The sequence below is a fragment of the Astyanax mexicanus genome, chromosome 8 (genome assembly GCF_023375975.1).
Source record: "Astyanax mexicanus isolate ESR-SI-001 chromosome 8, AstMex3_surface, whole genome shotgun sequence".
NCBI lineage: Eukaryota > Metazoa > Chordata > Actinopteri > Characiformes > Acestrorhamphidae > Astyanax > Astyanax mexicanus.
This window is the reverse complement of record NC_064415.1, coordinates 15,417,337-15,441,811: the sequence shown is the minus strand read 5'-3', so window position 1 is coordinate 15,441,811 and position 24,475 is coordinate 15,417,337. Positions and strand designations below refer to the sequence as shown.

At 38.9% G+C, this 24,475-nt stretch overlaps 2 protein-coding genes across 3 annotated transcripts; one reads left to right on the top strand and one right to left on the bottom strand.

Annotated features, from left to right (window-relative positions):
- The first annotated feature begins 11,014 nt into the window (after positions 1-11,014).
- epoa (erythropoietin a) lies at positions 11,015-19,047 on the top strand. Of its 2 annotated transcripts, none has more exons than XM_007250156.4 (5): positions 11,015-11,322; positions 15,747-15,877; positions 15,971-16,057; positions 16,718-16,882; positions 18,614-19,047. In XM_007250156.4, the coding sequence occupies exons 1-5, from the start codon at positions 11,244-11,246 to the stop codon at positions 18,764-18,766; spliced, it is 615 nt and encodes a 204-aa protein (XP_007250218.2). In that variant the 5' UTR covers positions 11,015-11,243; the 3' UTR covers positions 18,767-19,047. The 2 variants fall into 2 exon arrangements, with proteins under 2 accessions (XP_007250218.2, XP_007250217.2); XM_007250155.4 differs by lacking the exon at positions 11,015-11,322 and adding an exon at positions 11,431-11,748.
- A 2,823-nt stretch (positions 19,048-21,870) lies between these two features.
- On the bottom strand, positions 21,871-24,475 carry pop7 (POP7 homolog, ribonuclease P/MRP subunit). The gene is made up of 2 exons (XM_007250154.4): positions 24,245-24,475; positions 21,871-23,163 (listed from the first exon to the last, which is right to left on the bottom strand). The coding sequence occupies exon 2, from the start codon at positions 23,125-23,127 to the stop codon at positions 22,672-22,674; it is 456 nt and encodes a 151-aa protein (XP_007250216.1). The 5' UTR covers positions 23,128-23,163; positions 24,245-24,475; the 3' UTR covers positions 21,871-22,671.

The following is a 24,475-nucleotide window of genomic DNA, read 5'->3' as shown; positions in this document are numbered from 1 at the left end:
AACACCTTTGTGATTAATTAGAGCAGATATTTTGAGTCAGAGGCCTTCTTGTCCGACATGTGTCTGACCTCACAAAAACCCTTACTAAAAGAGAAAAATATTGTAGCTGCAAACAAAACCCTCCTAATTAAATTAAATAAAAGCTCCTCTTGGTGTCTCAATATCTTTTTGACTATATAATGTATTTTTGTGATGCATTCCACTATAAGCTACACATAATACTTAATTTATATACATCTTCAAGTATGCAGAAGATGAAAAAACATTTAGCACCCACCATTAAGTGTTAACTGATATCTATGGTTCATTGTAGCAGACTGGACAGGTAGTGGTTGCATAACTAAAAATTAATGAATAAAGTAACGTTTTATTGTTTGTATTCAAAAGTTACTTCTCTCGCTTTCTTAGAGCACTGCATATATTTTAGATGCTTACTTATTGACCCATGCCAGTTCTGCATGATATACATTCCAGTTCACAAACCCCATATTAGCTTTTGACAATAAACAAAATGTGTGTCCTGCAGTTATATCACCACAAAAGAGGCCACTGTGGGAGCATAGTCCCAAATAATCCTGCCCATTGTCACAGAAAACTAAACATCCAGTATGAGCATGAAGAATATAGTGGTGTTCTATGCTTATTGTGTGTGTATTGTCTTATGTAATCATTGAGTCAACCTTGTCCACATAACACTTGACTTTTTATTTTTATTTTTTTTCTTTTGCAAAATATGAAAAGAGGCACTTTAAGAACTATAAAGCATAGGGTTGGAACTATGTTGCTACCAGCGCCACAGAACATACTAGAAAATACAACATAGAATGACCAAAAACATACCCCAAAACATTACAGATAATCTAAACTGCACACAGTGAAGCTTTTGGAGTGGGCCTAGCTCTAAAAGCTGTTCCTCATGACTTCGTATAGCACACAAATTTCCACATTTATAAATTTAATTTTCGATTTTTAAATACTTTATAGGACAGCGCAACTCTGGATAAGGATGAATTAACTAATACGCATTTAATAATAAGTATTTTGACATGCTTGTGTGCAAATTCACCATTATAAAAAAAACATGTATAAAAAGTTTAATTTGGTAGGGATGCCCAAACTCACCCATAAGACTGCTTACAATAAGGAGAAAGTTGTTTTAATCATTTGTTCAGGCTGATTGGAGACACAAAAAAAATATCATATTTTGTCTCCCAAAAAGCAGATCAGTTAAATAAAACAGATTTGCCAATTTGTAACTGTAATGAACTAACTGCAAACATATTTTTGCTCTGACCAGCAGTGAGTAAGCGGACTTATCAGAACAAATTCATTAGTGTGCACACGCTCTGCATCAGAAAGTACCTCGCATCAGAAGAAGTTATGGATCCGTGGTGGAAAAAAAAGCTTAAAGCTTTCTTCTTCCAAGGTCACAGACAAAACAGGTAGATAACAGGAACATGGCAACATTGGTAAGCAGTAAAAATATAGACTGCAGTCACAACAATAGACCACAGTAAACAAAGCATGATAAGAGCTATGTCAATTGAGAGAGAGAAAAAGAGAGGGAGTGCGTGAGAGAGTGAGAGAAACTGAGTGTGTGAGAGAGAGAGCGAGAGCATTTAAAATGCGCATCTGGGAGTCCCGCATGTTGCAGACCATTGGGCGCAATGGATTTGAGTTCAGGTTAAAAAGGTTTAAACTGTCCATAGGCATCTAGATATGAGTCAGTTATGAGTCAGACTGGACACGAGGAGAGGTCCAAGACTGTGAAGAGATCTGTTGGTAAGTGGTGAAAGTTTTTTATTTATTTTTTTAAGTTTAGATACACTTTTGGCTTTTATGCATAGTTCAGATTAACTTTGCGTGTTTAATATTTGTACATTTACATAATCTGCTATTGTTTTTGCTGATTTTTAAAGGTATTCATGAAATCGAATTTCTGTGTTGGTATTTCCTTCAGTGTCACCTTTTATAGCTCTAATTATTTGATTGGCTTTTAGAACATATTTCTGTTTTTTTTCTCTTGCTTGACTGTAGGCATTTGAACTGAGTTGTGTGAAAATGTTACATTTGTGGCACTAGACAGAGTCATTAGACTTCACCAGCCAGAATTGTAATGTAATAGTTGCTGAGTCAGAACATACAGTGCTGATTTTGTGGGATGCAGTAATGTCAAGAATTCAAATGAGCAGAGGACAAGCAGAAACAGCAGATCGCTTCCCTCATTTGAATATCTGCTTTTTATTTTTTAAAGCTATTATTTATTGTATTTTTATATAAAAGGGTACTTGAAATTGTGGAAGCGTAGATTGTAAGTTAAAATAGTTCCATATATTAACAAAAAATGGGTTTTGTATGGTGCTATAAAGAATCAATTTAAGTGGTTATTGGATTCTACTAATCCATGAATGTTTTTTCAAGGCAAAGATCTATTCAAGTATACAAGACGTTTATAAAACGTTACTAAGTTGCAAAAGTTACATATGGAAATCTTATTCATTCAAAATTCATTAAGTTGTTGGAAGTATTGTACATCAGATTGTGGTCAGAATATTTTCTTTGAACCTGTTTTTTCATGCACTTTTGGTATTTGGATTATGTTCAGATTTTACTTGACCTCATGAAAAGCTAGATGTGAACAACCACAAGATTCCCCATGACCAGGTTATGATTGGACCATTCAAAACACGTTCGGAAATGGTCAGAGAGTGTAAACAAGTGTAAACAAAATGCGTTTTTCTTTGTCTAGATAAAGATCTCCCTCAATCTTTTGTGTATTCAACTGCCTCTCTTAACTATTTCCAAAGCTGCACCACCTGAATGTGAAACTTGTTTACAGGAAGTAAATTAAGTACATGTTGATTAGTTATTTTTAGGGGGAAAGAAAAAACAAATCTCATCTGTTCGAGCTGCGAATACTTTTCATTAACAAATGTGAACAAAATCTTATTAGAGTCTATTTTTTAATTAATGCCACGTGTAAACATGCTCTGTATGTAAACAAGAGCCTGAAGTTCTGTGAAAATTCTGCAGAGTTACGTTCTATAATCATGCTGATGAGCTCACCACGGAAACCTTGATGAAACCACAAGAAATGGGACATACACCTGAGGTGCAATAAAGTAATTCATTCAAGTAATTTGTACTTCATTATTGTAAGTCGCTTTGGACAAAAGCGTCTGCCAAATGAAATGTAATGTAATAATGTAATGTAATTCAGTGGGAGGGTGGACAGAGGAGGGGCAGGGGATTGCACAGGAACACGACTAGAGACTGGCACTATTACAGGAATTGGAAAGGAAATAGTAGCATAGATTGGGAAGGCGACAATAAGAAAGATAAACATAAACAGCAGCATGAAAGGAAAGAAGTGCAGCAGGCTTACAAGCTAAAAATAAAAAAGAACCCTGGGCCAAAAATTCAGCACATTTATAGATAGACACTAGAATAACCCAGGATGACATCCTTAACAGGCAGTGATGATGCTCTGTGAAGCAGAACTTGTGGTTCTCGTATGTTAAATAATTGGGAACACATACTTTTGCATCTGCATTTTACAGTATCAAGCGGTTGCAGCAACCAACCATAATATACCTTAAACAGCTGGGAAGAGTTTCTAAGAAACCATCAGGAAAGAGTTGTTTGGTGGAAAACAGTAAATTTTGTACATTTTGATTATAATGATTGTTAATGGGATATTTCAATTCATAACCTGTTTAGCCTGTATGTGGATATATCATCATCAATAACTAATGGCTTAATAGCTACAAATGTGCCAAATGTCAGGACAGGATGTCCCATAGAAGCCTAAGAACTGTGCACCGACCTGCAGCATATGCTTGTAGGATCTGCTGCAAATAAATGTGAATGTGATTTTTGTCAGAGTAGCTTGTTTGTTTACTATAACAATTCTACCCAGATGCCCTGCCCACTGTTTGTGATAATGCCTTCTATGATGTATTTCCAGTACACATATGACACTGTTAAATAAGAAGTAGCAAAGTGGAAATACTTTGTGGTATAGTTAAGACTTTCACACCAATCATAGGACATTCAGGCAGTCTGTTGTCACCCAACTATAAACTAAAAAATCCAATACATACAGGATATTGTGGATTTCAGAAATGGAATGCCCCATCAATCTGACACTCACCTATCAGGCCTCTCTTAAACTCCAATAATTTATCCCATGAGCCATGGGCATGTTGATCAGTGTTTGACCTCCCTCATAAGATAACACCTAACAACTTAAACACATGTAGCCATTCCCAAGTTGTACCCTGAGATAACACTTGCTATTACTTTGCTTGTGGTCTGTCAGAGGTTGAGGCATACATGCACCTAATTTAACCTGATTAACCTAATGAACTTTTTTCATTTTGTTCTAACAGGTTTGGGAACATTCTGTTGGTGTTAAAACATGAGAACAGAAGCATTCAAATATTGGGAACTTGTACACAAGTCACCACTAGCAGGCTAATGCTAGACCCTGATACCTTGCTAAGCCCAATATTATCCCCTAATCTTTGCAAGTGTTAACTTTGCATTTTCACTGATTAAATAAACCAATAGGGCGTTGTGTGGATCATTGGTTACAATGATAATTTGGTCCATATGTGCATATATCACTTTTATATAATTTCTGCTATATATCATCATATATAATTGCTGTTAATTTTTTGGGTGGTCTGAATTTTGACATTGTGTCAAAATTTAATGAATACAAATAAAATAAAATATTTTTACTTTAACTTCCCTCTCATGTAAAGTTGTCCATTGGAGATGTAAGAATTTAGCTTAATATACGTATATATATAATTTGTACTTTTGTAAGGGATGTTGTGTATTTGATGGCTTTGCGTAGAATGTTCTGCATTTCTGAACTGCTGGAGTGCCAGAATAGTGACTTTAACCTGCAATAAATAAGCTGTTACGCTTTTGTCTCAGATACTCAGGGATGTTAGTTACAGTGTCTATTTATTTCCCTGCTGCTGAAAAGAGCAAAAGGCAGAGCTAAAAATGTGCTTCCTGAAAAGAACTGTCCTTCTGGCTTGTAAAGGATAGTTTATATTAGCAAATGAGGTCCCCATTAGATTTATTAAAACCCACCATATCTGCTAAATTTATAGACAAAGGAGACAGGGTCTTCCTAAAACAATCAGTGCAACTGCAGTTTGGAGTAGGATAGCAGAACTGTGATAAAGCTATTTGTGTAAGAGACCTGCCAAATATCTGGTCGGGTTAAGAGGTTTCCTCTTTTGGTTGTTAGCCCCTTATCTTCTTATGGAGCGTGAACTTTACCTCATAATCCATCCTCCATGACACAATGAATACATTAACATTTCTCATTGTGAGACAAGGGCAAGCACTGGGCTGGAAATATTCTTGGCTAAGATAAAGACATAAATAGCTATAGGATCATGACTTTGAGAAGACACTCGTGACTAAACAAGAGCTTGGTCATGGCTGGTTTGATTGTGATATTCACGTATACAGTACTAGGCAGCAGTAATCACTGTTTCACACCAGTTTTTACACAGTTCTGTTGGAGCCAACACATTTCCCCAGCAAAAACCTAGCACGTCTAGCTTTTTTTTCTTTTTTTGGTATTTTTCGGACTAGTTTGGTATGTCCTTTGACATGTTTCTTAATGCTGACATGGTGCTTGCTGGTGCACATACTGTATGTAAACATGGTGAAAAAAGATGGATGTTGCTACTGCAGTTCATAAATTCTATAGGAATTATATACAGCCCATGCTGACACCCAGAATAATTTTTACAGTCATTTTCCCCCCCTTTTTTTCTTGTCTTGTCCTTCCCTGGATTGGTTGTGGCAAATAGGCCTGTGTAATCTAATGCAGGGGTGTCAAACTCATTTTGGCCGAGGGCCACATTGGCATATTGGCTGTCCTCTAAGGGTCAGATGTGACTTATAAATGTAAGAAAATGTAACCATAAAATGTAATATAAAATGAATGTAATTACTCCTTAATGTTAAATAACTCTCAATATATTATTTATTCAATCAAATATTACAGTTGCATGGAAAAAAATGTTTGCTTGTTGCTCTATTAACATAAATCCTTTTAATTTGTCATGTTATGAAATCCAAAAACTCCATCAATCAAGAACCAAACTATTCAAGTGAATAGAAATGACATAAAATACAAGTTATATTAACTTTGATCAAAACGTTTGATACTGAAACAAGGCTTAATAAATATAAAATCAAAAATTGTGAGCTGTTAAGAACGTGACAGATTTAGCAGTTCCTCATACAACCACTAGTCGGAGCTGCAGCAGCAACAGCACAAGCCCGCAGTCTTTACTAAGTCAGAGCTACAGCCCAGCCACGGGCTACAGGGCTCAGCTGAGCCAGTCTGGAGTGTTTTAAAAATTTTTAAGTTCTTCCGTGTATGAAATAAAGGTTTTAACCGCACCAACCGGATAATACAGCTCTCTACAGTTCATCTTTCAGCCCAAGCAGCTAACAGCAGCAGTTTAGAGCAGCCGTCACGGAGTCACTGCTCGGATTACATTATAAACAGGTCAGTTAGCGCGCTGCTAACCTTATGATGTATGAACTACGGAGTTTAGTGGACACACCACGGCAGCAAGGTTAGACTGTTGAAGGCTACTGAAGACTATTAACGGCTATTGGAGGTTATTGAATGGGTTATTGGGGGAAGAAATCAGTAAAGGCTGGTTAGATAAGTGATTTAAGTCCTCGTCCTTTGATGTGGTGAAACTGCGACTAGCGCTGTCGCAGTGATGTTTATTAACGTCATTAAAACTTTGTCAGCTATTGTCTTATAAATATTTACACAAACCTTATATCTCTCCTAAAATGGGTTTATTTTGGTCAGTAACACTCTTCGTAACACAAAAGGCATACCGGTCTTTCGCCTTGAAGCACAGCCGTCCGTCTGCATCAGCTTCTCTTTTTCTGGACATTATGGGATAAACATTTGTATGTTTCAATTCCACCTGCGAAGTTACGCCTTCCCTCCGGCAGGGTTTCCACATCAATGACTACACTGCCATGTAGTGGCAGTAAGCTGTAACTTCGGGTAATACAATCGACAAGCATTGTGGGAAATGTAGTTTTTGGTCAAAGAACGCTTCTGACCTATTTATTATAGACACTAAGATTTTACAAGCTCTCGCGGGCCACATAAAAGGACGTGGCGGGCCACATTTGGCCCGCGGGCCTTGTGTTTGACAAATGTGATCTAATGGCTCCCGGGCTAGGTCCTGGTAGGGTGTCTCAAGTCAAACAGACCAGAGGTGAAGATCAAACGGATACAATCCAAAAACATCCCCATTAAACAAAATTCAATAAAATCAAGTTCCCTGCTCAGAAAGTGGTTGCCAGCATCCCATGTACCTCACCAGGCTCAGCCTAAACAAGTATCTGGATGGGGAATGCAGTACAGTTCCCATCAATGCTCAACAAAGCATGCCCATCAGTATTAAGTTCCAGATCTAGTGTTCTCCAGAGACCTCCTATAGGGGTGGTGTTTGCGTTCTCCACACAGCATTTGGAACACTTTATGCCATCTTGCGTTGTCTTTTTGGGATACCAAGTCATTTTTATATATGATGAGTATACATGTACAGTAACATTTTAGACACTCATGAAATTGATTGGTTGTTCATTATGTACATTAAACTACTATACAAATCAATTACATTCCACCACCAGCTTTCCTGATGTCAATTAAGAAAGGATTTATTAGGTGCAGGAGAATAAGTAATTACTGTGCTTCCTGGAAGGAAAATACAGAAGCAGTTAACAATAATAGACATACACTCCCGCACAGTCATCCATGATGTAGTCTTTAACTGTTTCTTTTGTTACAGTCTCAGGAGTATTCTAGAAAATAAATGAATAAACACATTTTTTATTTGATGTCAGTTATTGTTAACTGTTTCTGTACTTCCAGGAAAAACAGTATTTAGTTATTCTGCTGCACCTAATAAAGAAAACAGGTGACCAGGCTTCCAATAGAAAAAAACTGTCCCAGATAAATGCGGCTATTGCCCTTTTCTCCACCTCTGGCTCAGAAACAATAACTTCCGTCATGTCACTTTAGTGGCTCCTACCCCTCCGTCCCCCATTCTTTCATATGGATTTCCTGTCTTGTGGCGCGCCAGTGGTCCTGCAACAAGGAGCTCTATCTGGCTGTCTTCCCATTCAAGAGACGAGGGGAAAATATCTGTACGCTGTTTACTATGAAAAAGTCCCTTTCATTCTCTCCTTTGCACTTTGTCTTTGCATCAAAGACTCCTGGCTGGCTTTGTTTATTATCAAAAAGGGGAGGGGTGTCCTTGGGTCCCATTCCCACACATACCTTTTTTTTAATCGTCACAATTGCAGTGACAGCTTTTGAGTGGAGTCACCATGCCGGGAGCCCCCACCCCCGTCCCCTGCCCCCTCCCCAGCCAACAACACATGTTTTACAGCACGTACCTTGTGGCGCTCTCTGCTCTCAGTTTGGCTAAGGCATAAGCAAACTGGAGTTTGATCAAAAGGACAAGCTGCAATACAATACATAGTGAACCTAACTTAAGAATCAAATAATTACTTATCTTATTGCTGTCATGCTTTTATCATACTAAGTCCATACTATTATACAAGTACTGAATCCTCAATTAAATTGAATCCTAAGTGATTATCTAATTTAAGCTTTTTATATTGTTTTCTAAATGAATATATTAGTATTTTATTTAGGCTATTAAGGCTATTAGCATCTGTATTGGCAAGTTACTGTGACTAATATAAATGATTATAAAGGCAATGTTGCACATATATTCACAGCAGGGATGCTTCCCTCTCGTCTTCTTAAGCAGTGGTTTCCCATGGGCTGGGGGACGCCAGGACTAGGGTTTGGCACCACTGTTGTAAAAGCATTTCCAGGATGTTATATGGTAAGTTACGTACATAGAAGTTCCACTGCAGCTTTAGGGCAGCTTAAGAACAATGATTTGGCTCGCTGCGTCTAATTCCATATAGGGCGCATGGGAGTGATGCTGCAGTTCTTTAGTCTCTGCGGTCTCTAAGTTCAGTGAGTAAATGTAGTGTGCTATGTAATGTTTGCATAAGCTGGGTACGTGGATGGTTGTTGGAGAGTCACATGTTTTTGGGGGATACATGAATAGTTGTCCATTAGTTATTCAAATGGCAAGTCATTATACCTTTAGATCCTTCTATTTTATCAACATGGTATCATTTTTGTACATGTCACATGGAAACGGATGGAAACTTGTAAAAGGGGAAACAATCTCAAGAATGCGCTCAACCCTTGAACTTTCCACATTGTGATCTGTCCTCTCTTTGACCTTGTATTGTTTCCTTAAAGTGTTGCTCCTTGGATCACCCTGGGTTGTACTGACTGCAGACCATAGAAAGCAGGCATCAGTCACCTCATCTATCCAAGTACTCCACTTTACAACCATGATCTACTTGATTATAAAAGATGTATTGATTTTTCAAGCAAATATTAAGACTAGTCTTACATTGTGTGCACTGATTATCTGTCCCTGAGTCTGTTTGCTCAGCACTTCTGTTTTATATCCAGAGGTATTTTTGGTACTCCAGCTAATTGGTGAATTCAGCTTTGATATTTAAAGGCATAACAGTTGCTAACAGGTGTTAACTTGAGCATTGCCAGTGGAATGGGATGTAACCACACATGACCCACATGTTAATATGCCCAGTGCCCAGTTTCAGTTAAGGAGGTGTAAAGCCTTGGGCTATGGGGCAGTGCAACTGTGATATGTGAGATGGGTTGGAATGTATGGCCACACTAATGTTATTATAGCTAAGGAGTGCTAAATCCAAGCAGTTATGGTTTGTGCATCTATTTGAATTTCTTTTCAGAAGAATGGTACATACTGTATATACTTGGACAAGCACTCGTTTAGAAGATATTTGGAAACTCTAACCAATTTCAGTGACGTACAGTCAGCCTAGTGTTTCAGCCTAGGGCTGAAAAGTGATGCCAATGGACATTCTCCATTCTAGGCTTAGACTTAACCTGGGTTTGTAAAACTGGTGAGATCTTGATCATCTTCAGACAGTTTTTTAGACAGTGATTAAGTTTCTAGGATTGCAACTTTTGTAGCTTTTAACATTAAAATAACATGGGCTCAGTAGTTATCAGGAAAACAAAAAAAGTTAATTATATCTTAGCGGGAGAAATTATCTAAATTTCAAGGCAATAAACCTTATTTCTTTCTCTAAGATGTTTTTGTCTTGCTGAGCATTGTAAATGTAAGATTATTTCCCCTTTTTTTATGGAATAACGATTCTAATCAGTCTAATTTAAAGTCATTTGAGCTCACACATTTTCATGTTTAAGCCCCAAAAAATCTGCAAAAAAATCTTACTTTACTCATTTTGAGACTTTTTGCGATTGATTGTTTTAAGAAATCATACATTTTTTTCTTAATATAAGCATATTAGACTTAATTTACACGGATGTTTGCAGTGAAAGCGGTACAATTCATAGAATGACAAATTAAATCAAGAAGTTCATGTTAAATACGTGCACAGATAACCTCAGAACTACAGTCAGGCTGTTGACCCACTTGTGGAGCAGACTAAGTGAAGGAAGTCTTTGGTCTAACTCCTGGAACACATAAGTCTGGGAATTAGTTTACTCCTTAAATCTACACATTCAGTTCAACCCATGATCCTGTGACTGCTCCGAATAGGCTTTCCCCAGCGCTGCGGGGAGCCCCTTCAGTGCACTCCCCCTGCAGCCCAGACACTCGCGCGCGTGTGTTAGGAGCAGCACCTGCATCCAGAGAGGGTCGTCGCATCTGACTTGTGAGGTCCCACCGCGTTCGCCCGTGTCCACAATTTGTTGTCCTGTCTCCCTTCATCTGGACGCCGGCCAAGAGGAAAAACACAATTAGAGGATCATTGAAAGAAACTGTTCAGAGAGGAAAGCACGTGGAAACTTCTTGTGGGGATGACTGAGGAGAGCCCGTGCCTCCTGGACTGCTGCTGTGTGGAAATAGATGTTATGTGAGTGAATGTAATGAAAGAAAGAAAGTCAGCTTTCTGAAAACAGGAAGTCGTTCAGATAGGCATTCCAAGACAATGCAATTTTATTTGCATAGTCAAAGATAAAAGGAGGGAGGAGGGGGGAAACAATCAAGCGCATCATAAGGCACCTACCGGATAAGTGCTAACCCAATGACAGTTCCAGAAAGGCACTTCAGCTGCAATTAATGGGCAACAGACGGGGCCATGGACGAGGCGACGAAGATCCTGTAAGGGACTATGCGGATTCTGAGATGGAGATACCCAGTGAGTAGAGAGCCCCTGCTGTGGGGTGTGTGGCTCTTTTCTTTAATTATTTACCTGGGCTTACAGAATTTCCCATCAGGATGGTGGTGTTGGCTCTGCTCATGCGCTCCCACGCGCGCTGGTGGGAGTTCGTCCACTTGCTTATCTTTCTTAGGAGTGAAGGTCGATGCGTTGGTAGTACGGAGGATTTTGGCAGCAGGCTGGATGGATTTTGGATGGACAGCCAGACAGGTTGCAGAAGCAGCTGCAGTGTGAGAGATCAGAGAGGGGTAGTAGTAACAGAGCTTGACTTTTGGCTTGTAGCCGATACGTGCGTTCAGTTTGGCTCCTAAAAGCGTCGTTCAGTCAATTCAGCCAATCATCTTCATCCTGCGTTTGAGGAAAAAAATGCTTTGCGCTTTGCTTTGCGAATGTTTCGCTCTTCAGGTAAGACCAGTTCAGTTCGTCCTCTTGGTAAAATCCAGCAATGTCACTCGTGGCGCTTTGGACCACGTGAAGAGTCCAGCGAGCTCACTAGTTTCAGCGTGTCTCGTTCCTTTATTGATCTTTAACTTCTGGCTTTCCTTTTTCATTCTATTTTTAATAGCCAACCATAGCTCCTGGACAGCTAAGCTGTAGTCTAACCCGCGTGTTGTTGGATATAGTAGCTAAGCTATACCTACCTATCCGGGAGAGCAGAGATAAAGGTGTGCCTACGTGGGGTTCTACACGTTTTGTCCTTCTTCAGAAGTTGGGGGAGGGAGGGGTTGGGTCACACCGTATCGATCCATTCTGTCTTAATCAATACTGCAGGCTGCAGTAGTGTCAGTTTCTTAAGTTTCTGCTCTAAACAGAATGAATGAAGTGCTTGCAGTCACCCAAAACCTAAATGACTCTTCTCAAGATAAGGCTCCTTGAACTGTTGTCGTTTGGGCTAACGTTGTTAATGTTAGGGCTAAGAGTCGCACCTCTATTCTTTCACTCATATCAGATGGATTTATGGCGCATCAGACACTTTTCTTTTCAACACAAACACAGGTATCAAGGCTGACTGGAAAATGCTGACTACAGCAGAAGAGTGAAAGATTTTAGATGCTTCAGATTGTAGGCTCATTAGAATACGTCTTTCTCTCTGTGAACTTCTCAATAACGTAATAATGACTTGGCAGTCTTAAGCATGATTCAGATATAGCTGGCTCATTGGATAGAACATGCTGAATCATTAAAAAAGCTCAAATCTGCACAGTCAGTCAAAGTGATTCAGCAGTAAATGTGTCAGGTGGGCAGCTGAGGATTTCATTGTACATGCTTTTTCGGCTTTGCTGGAAATGTGAAGTACACACTATGTAATTCCCCCAATGAAAGTTAACAGGTCATAAGGTCGTAGGTTGTAAAAAGGGCATGATGTATTTCTATTAAAGCAAAGTAATGAACAGCTGACAGATTCACATCACCTAAAAAAGTGAAAGTGTGACTGTAATGTTACTGCACATTTATTTTTTCTCTTTTTTTATTTTTTATTTTATTTATTTTTTCTCTTTATTTTTTCTGCTCTGTAGATTATTGCACCTCTCAGCTTTCAGAAATAGCTTAATATTTGACCATGGGCCTGACATGTCAATTTCTTTCTACAACCAAATTGAACAAAAGTTCACCTAGTATATCTATCAGCTGTAAGACCTTCACATCACCAAGGGTTAGTAGTGTCAGTAGCACGGATCTCGGAGTACCAAGGCAGAAAATAGCCACAATGTCGGAATGCTGTGTAATGTTGGCACGTTCCCTGTTACCTTTAACATTGGAAAAGTCCCAAGTTTGAACCACTTTGCAGACACTTGCCACGTGTTTGGGTCAGCCCACCAACTCACAATGAAGATTCATTGGACTACTGCGCCACCTCTTCCTCTTTACATCGCTTTGACATTACATTATAAGAATATGGGTGGAGATATGAAGGATAAGCACTTTCTCTATTAGGTCATTTTTCTAAGGCTATTGGACTGATCTTGCATTTTCATGTTCATATTGTATGTAAGTATGTTCTGCTTTAAGTTTTTGGTTGGAGGGGCTTTTAACATTTTGGGCTAGATCTGCTGTGGTCTGCTTATTGGAAAGGTTAGGGAGCAGCCGTGAAATATCTTATTGGTCGCAGGAAATTACAAGAGGCAGAGGAAAATTTGGACACTAACTTAGTTAATTTCCCAACATAATAACTATCTGTCTCGATACAGAAGGCCACTTTCATTTACAAATAATTCAGTCTAATGACTTGGAAAAATCTTGGAAATTCTTTCACTTAAATGTGTAGCTAAGAGGTTCACATGCACTTTTAGAGGCAAGCACTATGGAATGCTGGAAGTTGGCCAACATTTTGGTTGCTTTAGGGTTCAGGAGAACCTCTTTGACCTTTAATGCTTGTTCACTGTGTCTTGCTTTGCAATAATGTGATTGAGGCTGACAGTATTGAATTACATTAACTTTGGTGTCTAGAAACAGCATGATCTCTGTTCCTCCGTCACACTTACCTTTTCTCTTAAACTCTGATGATAATTTGAATGTGATGTAGAAAATAGCTTGTGGTACTGTTTGGCTGGTTGGATGGACCCTTTTTGTACATCTGAAGCAGGAGAACACATGAAATTCAGGCAGATGGGGTATCCTCTGATCTCCGACCTCTATCTAGTGATTGTTATCTTAAATGCGTCATTAGCACACTCCTGCTGAAAGAGCGCATTCAGGACGCTAAAGCAGGGAACCCATGACCAAGCTGCAAGGAGTTCTAATTCCCTAACCCTGCCCTGAATATTCACAGGCAACTTAGTAGCAGTAGGCCTTCCAAAGGAGTACGTGATACTAAGAGGAAAGTAGCAGGAGAAGATGTCTCACAGTGAGCAGTGTCTGATAATCCAGATAAGCGCCTGTTGCCACTGCAAACATGTTTTTTTCTTTTTCTTTCATAGATCAGCTCCTTTTTTGCTATGAAACAAACGCGTAGCTCTCATGCAGTCTAATACGCATGACCGCAGCTCTAGGAGATAAGAGATGTCAGACCAGACATACACAAACACTCTCCCTACTTAATCCTTTTCTACGTGCCAGAGAGAGGATGCAAATGTACAGAAAATTCTCAGCAAACTGTCATGCAACCACATGCAATTTTCTATTGTTTTATTTATCTTACTCAGATCACTCCTAAGCACAAAATAATGAGTAGTTAACTCTGGAAATGATTTGGGAATGCTCATACCTGTGTCATCTGTGAAGGGTTATCTTCTGAGTAGGTTGATCACTGGTCAGCGACAAGGTGATGCGAATTCTCATCAGTTTAAACAAAACCTGATAGCCTGAATTTAACACTCCTCAATCCACAGTGTCACGTGTACCGGGGAATATCACATAAAAAGGCATTACCTCCCACAGTTGACAGAGCAGTGGGTGGTAATAAATGCGACTGACGGTGTCATTCACTTAAAGATATCGCACAGATCAGTTCAGCATTATTTAGCTTCCTTGGGATATGGCAAAAGTCATGGGACATGATACCAGTTCCTGTTCCATGATGTTTGTATGTAAGTTAATCAGTAATTTGGTGTGTGTGTGTACATCTGTAGTAGTCAGTGACAAATAATCAATAGCATGGACCTATAGAGGATGCACTGAATCATCGGTTTGAGACGAAAGACAAACAAACAGTGTCTGTGTAAGAGTTGTCTGACGTTACATTCTGACATACACTTATTCTGATTTGCCAAGCTGAGATGTGTTAACATCAACAGAATGTGTAAACCTTGTGTATAAATAACATCACGTTCATAGACCCTAATATAGAACCTTGTGGAACACCAGAATTTATTACAATAAATCGCTAAATAATAAACATGGTGTTTAAGGGGATATACTAAATATTGAGGAGGTTGTTGGTAGAGTTATCATTTTTAACCACAGCTGTGCTGTGTCTGATGGACAAAGAACTCACATGGGGATGTACTGTTCCTGCATAGACTAAGATTGTTAGTTAGCTCTAGCCCAAGATTATTAGTTAGCTGGACAAAAAAAAGGTCAATGTACAGAAGGTCTTAGATCTTGTGACTGTCCACCAGGAGCAGTCCTTGTATGTAATAAGGGCTATTTAAAGATTAGGTAAAGAAATTGCAACAAATAGTAATAGCATATTCATACAGTAATAGGAATTTCATTGCTTTGAACAGCATAAAATGTTGCTGATGATTTTTTATCAGCGTCTCCCTGTACAGCAGCACCACTCCCCCTTGTGGCTAATTTGAGTCAGTTTTGATTAACAGCATTGGTGTTTTTATCTTGCACCTTATAATTAAGATGTTTACTTACATACATGCAAACAGTTCAGCCCTTAGATTTTTTTCCTTTGCTATTAAATAAGGTGGTGTTGTGAGTTACACTAACCAGTTGTGCTTCTTGTGCTGCAGGACTCTTTGCCTTGCTGCTGATTGTGCTTGAGTGGACCCGGCCTGGCTTGCCCTCTCCGCTGCGGCCAATCTGTGATCTTCGTGTCCTCGACCACTTCATCAAGGAGGCACGGGATGCTGAGGCTACTATGGTAAACTCACATCCTGTGTACTGACTGAAAGTACAAGAAGACTTGTGCCTCTTCAGCGTCAATGTAATCTTGTTCTTTCTCTTGTCTTCCTAGAGGGTGTGTAAAGAGGACTGTAGTATTGGCGTGCCCCTCATGGTTCCCTTGACCAGAGTGGATATTGGTGTGTGGGAGAAGAAAAATGTGAGTAGTTTTCTTTCTCTTTTGTGATATCAGAATTGATATTGGAAGAATAACCTGAGCAATGATCAGCATCTTATATTAACTTTTAACTGATGTTTTAAAGCAATATTTAAAGTACATTCCTATATAAGCATTAGTAAATATATACATGACAAGTGTCTGATAATGGCAGTGGACCAGAATTCCCCTGTCAATGCATTCTTACTTTACTGATGGACCAACTGCGAAGTGTCAGAATCACTGTGTCCACTCACTGTCCACTCTATTATACACTCCTATGTAGCTGCTTCACTTACTGTCAGAGACAGAAGCTCCTCTAGAGCACCTCTATTCCTTCATCTGTGGTTACACAATTCTGTCCACAGGATGCTGTTGGCTGGATTTTTCTGGATAATAGACTCTTCTCAGTCCAGTAGTGTCAGTGAAGTGTTTAAAAACTCCAGCAACTCTGCTGTGTCTGATTCACTTGTACCAGCACAACACATAAACACATCACTACAGTGTCAATGTCTCTGCAGTGCTGAGAACAACTCAGCACCCATATAAAAGCAGCTCTGTGTTGGTCCTGTGAAGCCCTGACCATTGGAAAAACTGGATAAAAGTTTAATTATACTAGTAATTATATGTCTTAACTTTCATTTTTTAATTATTTTTTTCTAGATGGCGGAGCAGGCTCAAGAAGTTCAGACAGGCCTGTGGCTGTTAAACAGGGCCTTCATCTCATTACATACATCCATCAGCAACTCTGCACTGCACTCCCACATAGACGCCAGCGTCAGAAACATTGCCAGCATCGGACAGGTTCTGCGCAGCCTCAGCATACAGGTGAGTAACCTGGTCTTCAGTGACTAGCCAGAGGAGCTTTTACATTTGTCTGTCTAAGGACTTGAGATGCAAAATTGTTGGAAGAATATCAAGCCCCAATCAAGTTCTGAAGAAATTTAAGCTGTCCTGCAGGCTCAGGGTGCATCAGTGAAATGCAAAAGACCCTGGAGGACCCCACTTCTGATGCAGAGACATAAAAAAAATCTAGAGCGGAGTTAGCCAAAGTGTAAGTGCGTAAGCCGAAATCCTTCTGGGAAAACGTCTTAATGAAACAAAGATAGAACTTTTTGTAAAGCACATCATTGTATACCGAAAACAGATCGAGCCCTACAAAGAAAAGAACACAATACCTGCAGTCAAAAATGGTGGAGGAATTTTTGGTCGCAGTGTATGGCCAAGTGTCAGAAACCTGGGTTTGCTTTCTAGGTCATGGGTCTTTCAGCAGGACAATGACCCAAAGCATACTTTTCTGGAGAGTTATAAAGTGGCCAACAATGTGCAGATCTAAATCTCAATGAACACCTGTGGAGAGATCTTACAATTGCGGTTAGGAGAAAGTGAGCTTCAAATAAGAGAAACCTGGAGCAGTTCGCAAAAGAAGAGTGGTCCATGATTACCGTTGAGAGACGTAAGAAGCTTGTTGATGGTTATGATCATTAAGTCGACAGTGCCAATAATTTTGTTAGACACATTTTTGGAGTTTTGCATAAAATTTTATATATATTTTTGTGTTGTTCTTATTCAGACAAAGGAAATAAACATGTGTAGTTCCAAAAATCTTCCGGGAGAAATACTTTTTGGGAAAACATCAGGGTTGCCAACATTTACGGCCATGACTGTATGATTCAGTTGACTTAACCGGTCACACAGTTCATTGTATATTTAGTATAGAATTCAGCACCACTTCCATTTCTGTGCATTGATTGTGACACTAAGGAAAGGGCAAAGTGCTCATGTCTAGCGGTTGTAACAGAGAGCGGACACAGGGTTTATGTGCGTACGTGCGTGTATAAGAGTGAGGGAGAGAGAGCTGGATCCAGCCATATCACAGACACAGAGATACTGATACGTGTGTTTGTGGAAGATACACACACACATTCACAGAATTCCTGGAAAGACTGGATTGTATCACTGTGTTCAGAGAATGCTGGGGGACAGTCCAGCTCTGCAGTCATTCAGCCACTAAAGCAAGCATCAGATAAACATAGCTTTACTGTCTGCTAATACATTATGCCGTGTAAAGCTTTGGTGCATTGATTTGCTGAACCTCAATTTCAAAAACATGTGTCAAATGGAACTTAAGGTAAATAAAAACAGAATGCAATGATTTTAGAATCTCACAGACCCATATTTCATTCATAATAGAACATAGAACACATATTGAGTCTCTTTTTGGTGGCAGGAACAGAAAAAAAGTTCTCAAAAAAATTGGAACAGAGCATTAAAAGGAAAACTATCACTATTAAAACAGCTGCAATATGAGCAGTTGCATTTATGGTCACAGACCTTATAGCCTTTACGGAGAAAATTCTTAGAAACTTTTGATGATCTACGTCCAAAGTCATTACAATTTTATATTTTTCCAGGTTTAGTTGAGTTGATGTTTTTAATAAAATGGTAAAAATCCAACTTTTCTGGAATGGGGTTGTGTTAATAAATGTATTAACAAACATGAAGTTATGTTCTACAAGTAGGTGAATTGAACTAATCTATTACTCTCTTTTTTTGCAGGACTATGTGCCTACAGTTTCTGGTATAGATCTCCAGGAGACGTGGCAAGTATCTTCTGCTCCAGAGCTCTTCCAGGTCCACATTAATTTCCTGCGTGGAAAAGTGCGTCTCCTGCTTGCCAATGCACCCGTCTGCAAGCAAGAAGTCAGCTGATTGGAGCATAATGTGTAGGGACCCAGTTGACTGGAGAGGTCGATGAAGCAAAGGTGGGACATTGCACCATGGACCCTGCTTAAAGGCTGAAAGGTCAAGGATCAGGTCAAGCTCAACTGGGCTTTGAAAGTTAAAGACTGGGAGGAGTTACAGCACTTTGGAGGTTCTCACCATGGACTTCCATCCATGAACTTCATAGATTCCCTTAGGATGTAGTCCTCTTTACCACTGACGTGAATGCCAATGTTGCACATGTTTTATATATATATATATATATATATATATATATATATATATATATATATATATATATATATATATATATATATATATATATATATATGTCATGCAGCCAGTCTTTGCCCATGTGACGGACAGCGCTGCCCTCCTTTCACAACTGCATTGGAGGCTTTCCTTACAAAAATCATCACTTGCTCCTTTAAGATCTTTTTTTAGAATCTTAAGTGTATTTTTTATTGCTTTTGTAATGTTCATTATTTATATAGATGTATATTTCTAATAGCTGGAATCACTGTCTCTGTGGCAGATTTTATTATAAAGGTAGTATGAGGAAGCCACCTGCTTTCCGTCTTTACCACCTCCAAAAGTCGAACTGCTGATGAAGTCATATTTATCATTATTAATAATGCACTGCTGGTTTTATACAGATTTTATTATGAAGTGTGAATGTCTGTGTCCGTGTGTCAGTGTGTGTGTGTTTGCGTGAGAGAGAGAGAGAGAGAGAGAGAGAGAGAGAGAATGAAAGATAGAAGATGTCAGGGAGAAGAGGCTGTTTACGGGTCACTTCTGGTGAGAGGAAGAGAGACCAAATAGTTGAGTTTTTTTGGGGAGGGAAGTGGGGGCCTACGTGATGACTGATGAGGCTGTGTGTTGATTATCGGCGTCTGCGTCGGACTCACATGGTAGCGTGAAGCCTCGTGCTGATAGCATCACTGCCAGGAAAAATATTGATTGGTTTGCATGATGAACATCCTGCCTCCTGACTCCTGGACTGGTCACAGTCCGGTTTTTCGGCCTGGGAAACTCTCAGGCGGTTGACGTTGCTCTTTTTGTGTCTGGCTCGGATTGGTCATCCTAGAGTTGTTGTTCTCCTGTCATCATTTTTTGTTCTTTTTGTAATGTTCGTCAGCGTTTTAATGTGGAGGAAGTTTGTAATAGTTTTTTTCCTGTTTTTGTTTTGTTTTTGTTGTTCTTTGGTGTCTGTGCCATGGTGCCATTCGGTATTAAAATTCTAAATATTATTGTGAGGAGAAAAGAGATGAATGAAAATAAGGATGAGGGATGTTTGCTTGTTTGTCTGAAACTTTTCAGTCATGCGTCAAAGTGCAGTCCTTGCCACGCACTGAATTAGTGGAGTCCTGTTTGGAAAAGACTGTAAGGATTTCACACCATCTAGCAGCTCTTAAACATGAATTTAAAAGCTGTTCATGAATCGACCAAATTGTACTGATTGTCAAGTTAATATCTTGTCCTCTTCTGAACTAATTAAACTCTGTGCTGCTTGGCCATGGAAAACAAACTGGCATCATGAATATTGCAATTATAAAAAGTGAATTTAAAAAAATTACCGTTTCTAAATGTTGCTCATGTACTTTTTTTTACACTTGCTCTCTATGCAATTCAACATGATGTTAGTGGTTGTTTAAAGTGTGTCATTGTACTAAAGCATATTGTTGCTGTTGTAGAAACACATTCAGTGAAAGTCAATGTAAAAAGATTTTTACATTGACTTCCACTGAATGTTTTTACACCTGAAACCAGATTTTTTAAATTCCAGACCAAGCTCTTTGGAGATGGATTTATAACCTTGGGATTGCTGATATTTTTCCTCAGTCCTCAGTTCTCCTCTTTCTTTTCTTTACTTGTAATGCAAAGCTTTTGTCAACTTCTCTCCTTTTTATCTGGTTTTAGGCATTTTTTATATAAAAGAATATTGTAGCTGTTGTGGAAAAACATTCCCTGAAAGTCAATGTAAAAATATTTTATTCCAGGTAATTTTGACAATTTGGTTTATTCTTTACAAACTTGATACATTTAGTGAAAAATGCTGATTCCTGAAAAGTTTGTCTGATGGGTGATGTTGACCATTTAAAGTTTGTTTTCTGTGTTCCATCCTTGTTACACTGACCAGACTTTATGTATAAATAGTGAGGTGTTACATTGTGAGTAAGGTATGCCTGAGGCCTGACGTGGGTGTAAGATGAATGGGACAATCCATTTCCCTTCTTGTGCAGGAATTATTCAGTGCAGAAGGCTCCACATGCATATCCCACAGGTCAGTGCAGGGTTCTTTAGCATTCATGGTGATCACAATACTAGTTGTTTCAGCATGTCAGTGTACAAATATGACTCTTTTTGGAACGGCTCAAAAAAACCATTCATAGCACCTTTATCTTAGCATCCAAATTCTTTCGTAGCCTTTTGTGTGTATTGTTGCTTTTCCATAAAATATAAGATTATTACCTGAATAATATAGCTGAACAAAATTCCATTTTTAAATAACTTTAAGTGATATAACCTTTTAAGTCTTAATGATGCACAACATACAGTATATTTAAAACTAAAGTTTTTTTTTTTTTTATGTATGCAATCATATTGTAAACTTCTTAATTATGTTGGGCACTGTGGACAAAGGAACATCAAGATCTGTGGGGATGGATTTAAAACCTTGAAATTCAGTTTTCTACTTTCTATTCGTATGATTGTATTGTGCCCAAACCTGTTACTGGCCACACGTGAATGTAAACGAGCATTATTTTAAAAAGGTGCAAATAATTGTGTCTGGCCCTATTTTGTAATTCTTTGTGAAATAATACATTTTGGCTTTTTCTGTTTTTAATACACACAAAGAAGATTTTTTTGGAAAAAATATCTTTTTTCTGGAAACACGTTGGGGGGCCAAAACGGCCATGACTGTGTAAATCAATCCAGTCCAGCTTCTAGTGCTCTTAAAGACTATGCACACCATAAGTCGAGGGGTAAAGACACTGGACAGATGCAAGCATCTGTATTCTTGCAAAAATAATAGACGCTATACTGCCCTCAAGTGGACAGCACAAGCTAAAAAAATATCACAAACGATATGCAAGCATGTGTTAGTGTTTTATTTACACACATATACATCAGAAAATAAATCTGAATATGCTTCTCAAACAGTGAAAATAAGACTTAAAAATATAGTATGTTCACAAACGAACACAAACTGTTTCAGACAATACAACAACATGCATAGGCACCTTAAATAATATTTTGTACTTGTGGACAGCACATTAATACAAAATGTTCTATTTTCTTCAAGTTTTATCAAAATATCAAACACCTACACATATGAATGACCTCATGAGCAGTTTCACAGACATACATCAAAGCACTGATCTAATGTTCTCCTCCAGTGCCATAAGAAGACAAGTGGGTAGAATATAATATTGGGTCAGCTACTTCCATACCAGGCTCTCTCATATCAGGGCTAATCGATTTACTGATTCCAATTTAGATGTGTGAACAACTCCTAGGTTCTTTCACTTGGCAAAATAACCCAAAAAATATATAGGGACACAAACTGATTTGCATTTTAGAAATATTAATCTTTCGCACCCTTAAACATATCTCAAAACTTTTTTGGCCAAATAAAGTGCTGACAGAATTTGTTTTTACTGATCTTCACATTATGTAAAGGCTCTCAAAAAATATTTTTAATACTGTCCTTAAACTGCACATCCAAGCCATGTATTATTTAAGAATTTAATCCCAAATGATTCAATTGAAAAGTCTTAACATTCAGTAGCTATTAATGAAATTAAAGGTCAGATTATCCCTCTATGGTGATGGATTTCCTTCTTTCCCTTTTTAATAATATTTGATTTTGTGTAGCTGACTGTAACTTTCTAAGCATTGGGGTAAAACACTTTAATGTGGATAGCCGAGTTGTTCCTTGTTCGTGTTAGTGGCTCTCCAGCTTCATCTGGGTCTTCTGGCTCCAGATCGTCTACTAGCTCTACCGTGGAGGTGTTCGCAGCCAGCTGCAGTGCCCCCTGGCTGAAAGCCTGCAGCTGCAGTGCGATGTTAATGGCCCGGTTAATGGCGAGTCCCAGACCGTGGATGCAGATTTCCTTGTGACCAGCACCGCCATCCAGCAGTTTCTGACACCTGGCCAGCTGGGCCTTGAAGTCGGTCTTCATGTTAATGTATACATCGTTGCGTCTCTTGGGCAGCTTTCTGGGCAGCCGTTTGCGGAGGGTGTATTCCACTGGGTCCATCTCAACAGTGTTGCCCTCAGGTGTTGAAAAACCTAGTGGGTTCTGAGACACCGAACCTGGGACTTGACTTCGTGGATCTGCCATCTCGGGGCTTCTGAAGAGGATCAGCAGAGATTAAATCTGACAATGGAAACATAGAGCAATTTAACGATTAACAATGTCTTTTTAAAAAGTATTGTTTACTCCTAATCCACACATGTACTGACAATTAAACATTTAATATCAAAGAAGATGTATATTAAATTTACCATTAGATAAACAATAAATATTTAGATGGAGTGGGCCTGGGTGGGGTGGGATATTCTGGGAGCTTTTGCAATTATGTTCTTGTTGATATGAAAACAAAAAAATCCCTAATTGAAGTGAACAATACAACATGTAATGATACTAACAATGCTCTCAATATATCCAGTGTTGGAGTAAAATAATATGATGCCAGGATTCATTGGGCAGGAATTGTGAAAGGGTGGTTCAGGGAGCATGAGATCATCATATTCACACATGGATTGTTCACCACAGTGTCCAGACCTTAACTCCATTGAGAATCTTTGGGATGTGCTGAAGAAGGCTTTGGGTACTGGATTAAAATAAATCTTGTGACATTACAGAAGCTTATCGAAACAATGCCACAGTGAACACAGGGACAATTCTACTAGAGAAGGTTGGGATAAAAATAAGTGATGGATGGCAAAACATCCTGTGACATACAACATGATCAATCAGCCTTTCCTTATATATATATATATATATATACATAGAGAGAGAGAGAGAGAGAGAGAGAGAGAGAGAGAGAGAGAGATAGACAGATAGACAGACAGCAAAAATCTATAAAAAAAAACATCCTCTGTCACAGAAACATGATCAATCAGCCTTTCCACCACAACCTAATCTAACCAGAATCACCATCTTAAGCAGCAGTCTTTGCAGCAGTGTTAGCTAGCTGTTAGTTGTGAGGCTATCTCGTGTATGATATTAAATAGGGTGTATTTCAGTGTTTGCTGAAGGACTGAAGGACTAGCTAGTCTGTCACTCACTGACCACCCACCCGTACACTGGAAAGCATGGCGAGGAGTCTAAACACGTGGAATATAGACTACACTCCAGTTCTCGCTCTTTACATTGAATCAACCTGCAACATCGTACACCTAATTGCAGATTCTGATTCAAATAAACATTCAAAAACAATGTAATAAACAGGTACCTGCTCTGCTCTGGGGGCTCGTCACACCGCCTCACTGTAGAAGATGCCGGATGTGTTACCAGCTTTTTACCGGAAGTGATGTCTGTCTCTCGTGTGTTTAGGGACGTCTGTATTTAAAATAGTAAAATAGTGACTGCAAAACAACCAGTGAGTCACAGACATACAGCTGTAAATGTAAAATGTTACCCGGTGGAGCAAATCGCCATTCAAACAGCCGTCTCTGTTTGAGTA

What these genes read in the sequence shown, in the direction of transcription:
- epoa (XM_007250156.4), top strand. Translation starts at nt 11,244, where the DNA reads ATGGGCAACAGACGGGGCCATGGACGAGGCGACGAAGATCCTGTAAGG. An exon ending in TTCTGAGATGGAGATACCCA is followed by an intron (nt 11,323 to 15,746) that starts GTGAGTAGAGAG and finishes CTTGTGCTGCAG; the next exon opens with GACTCTTTGCCTTGCTGCTG. An exon ending in GGGATGCTGAGGCTACTATG is followed by an intron (nt 15,878 to 15,970) that starts GTAAACTCACAT and finishes TTGTCTTCCTAG; the next exon opens with AGGGTGTGTAAAGAGGACTG.
- pop7 (XM_007250154.4), bottom strand. Translation starts at nt 23,127, where the DNA reads ATGGCAGATCCACGAAGTCAAGTCCCAGGTTCGGTGTCTCAGAACCCA.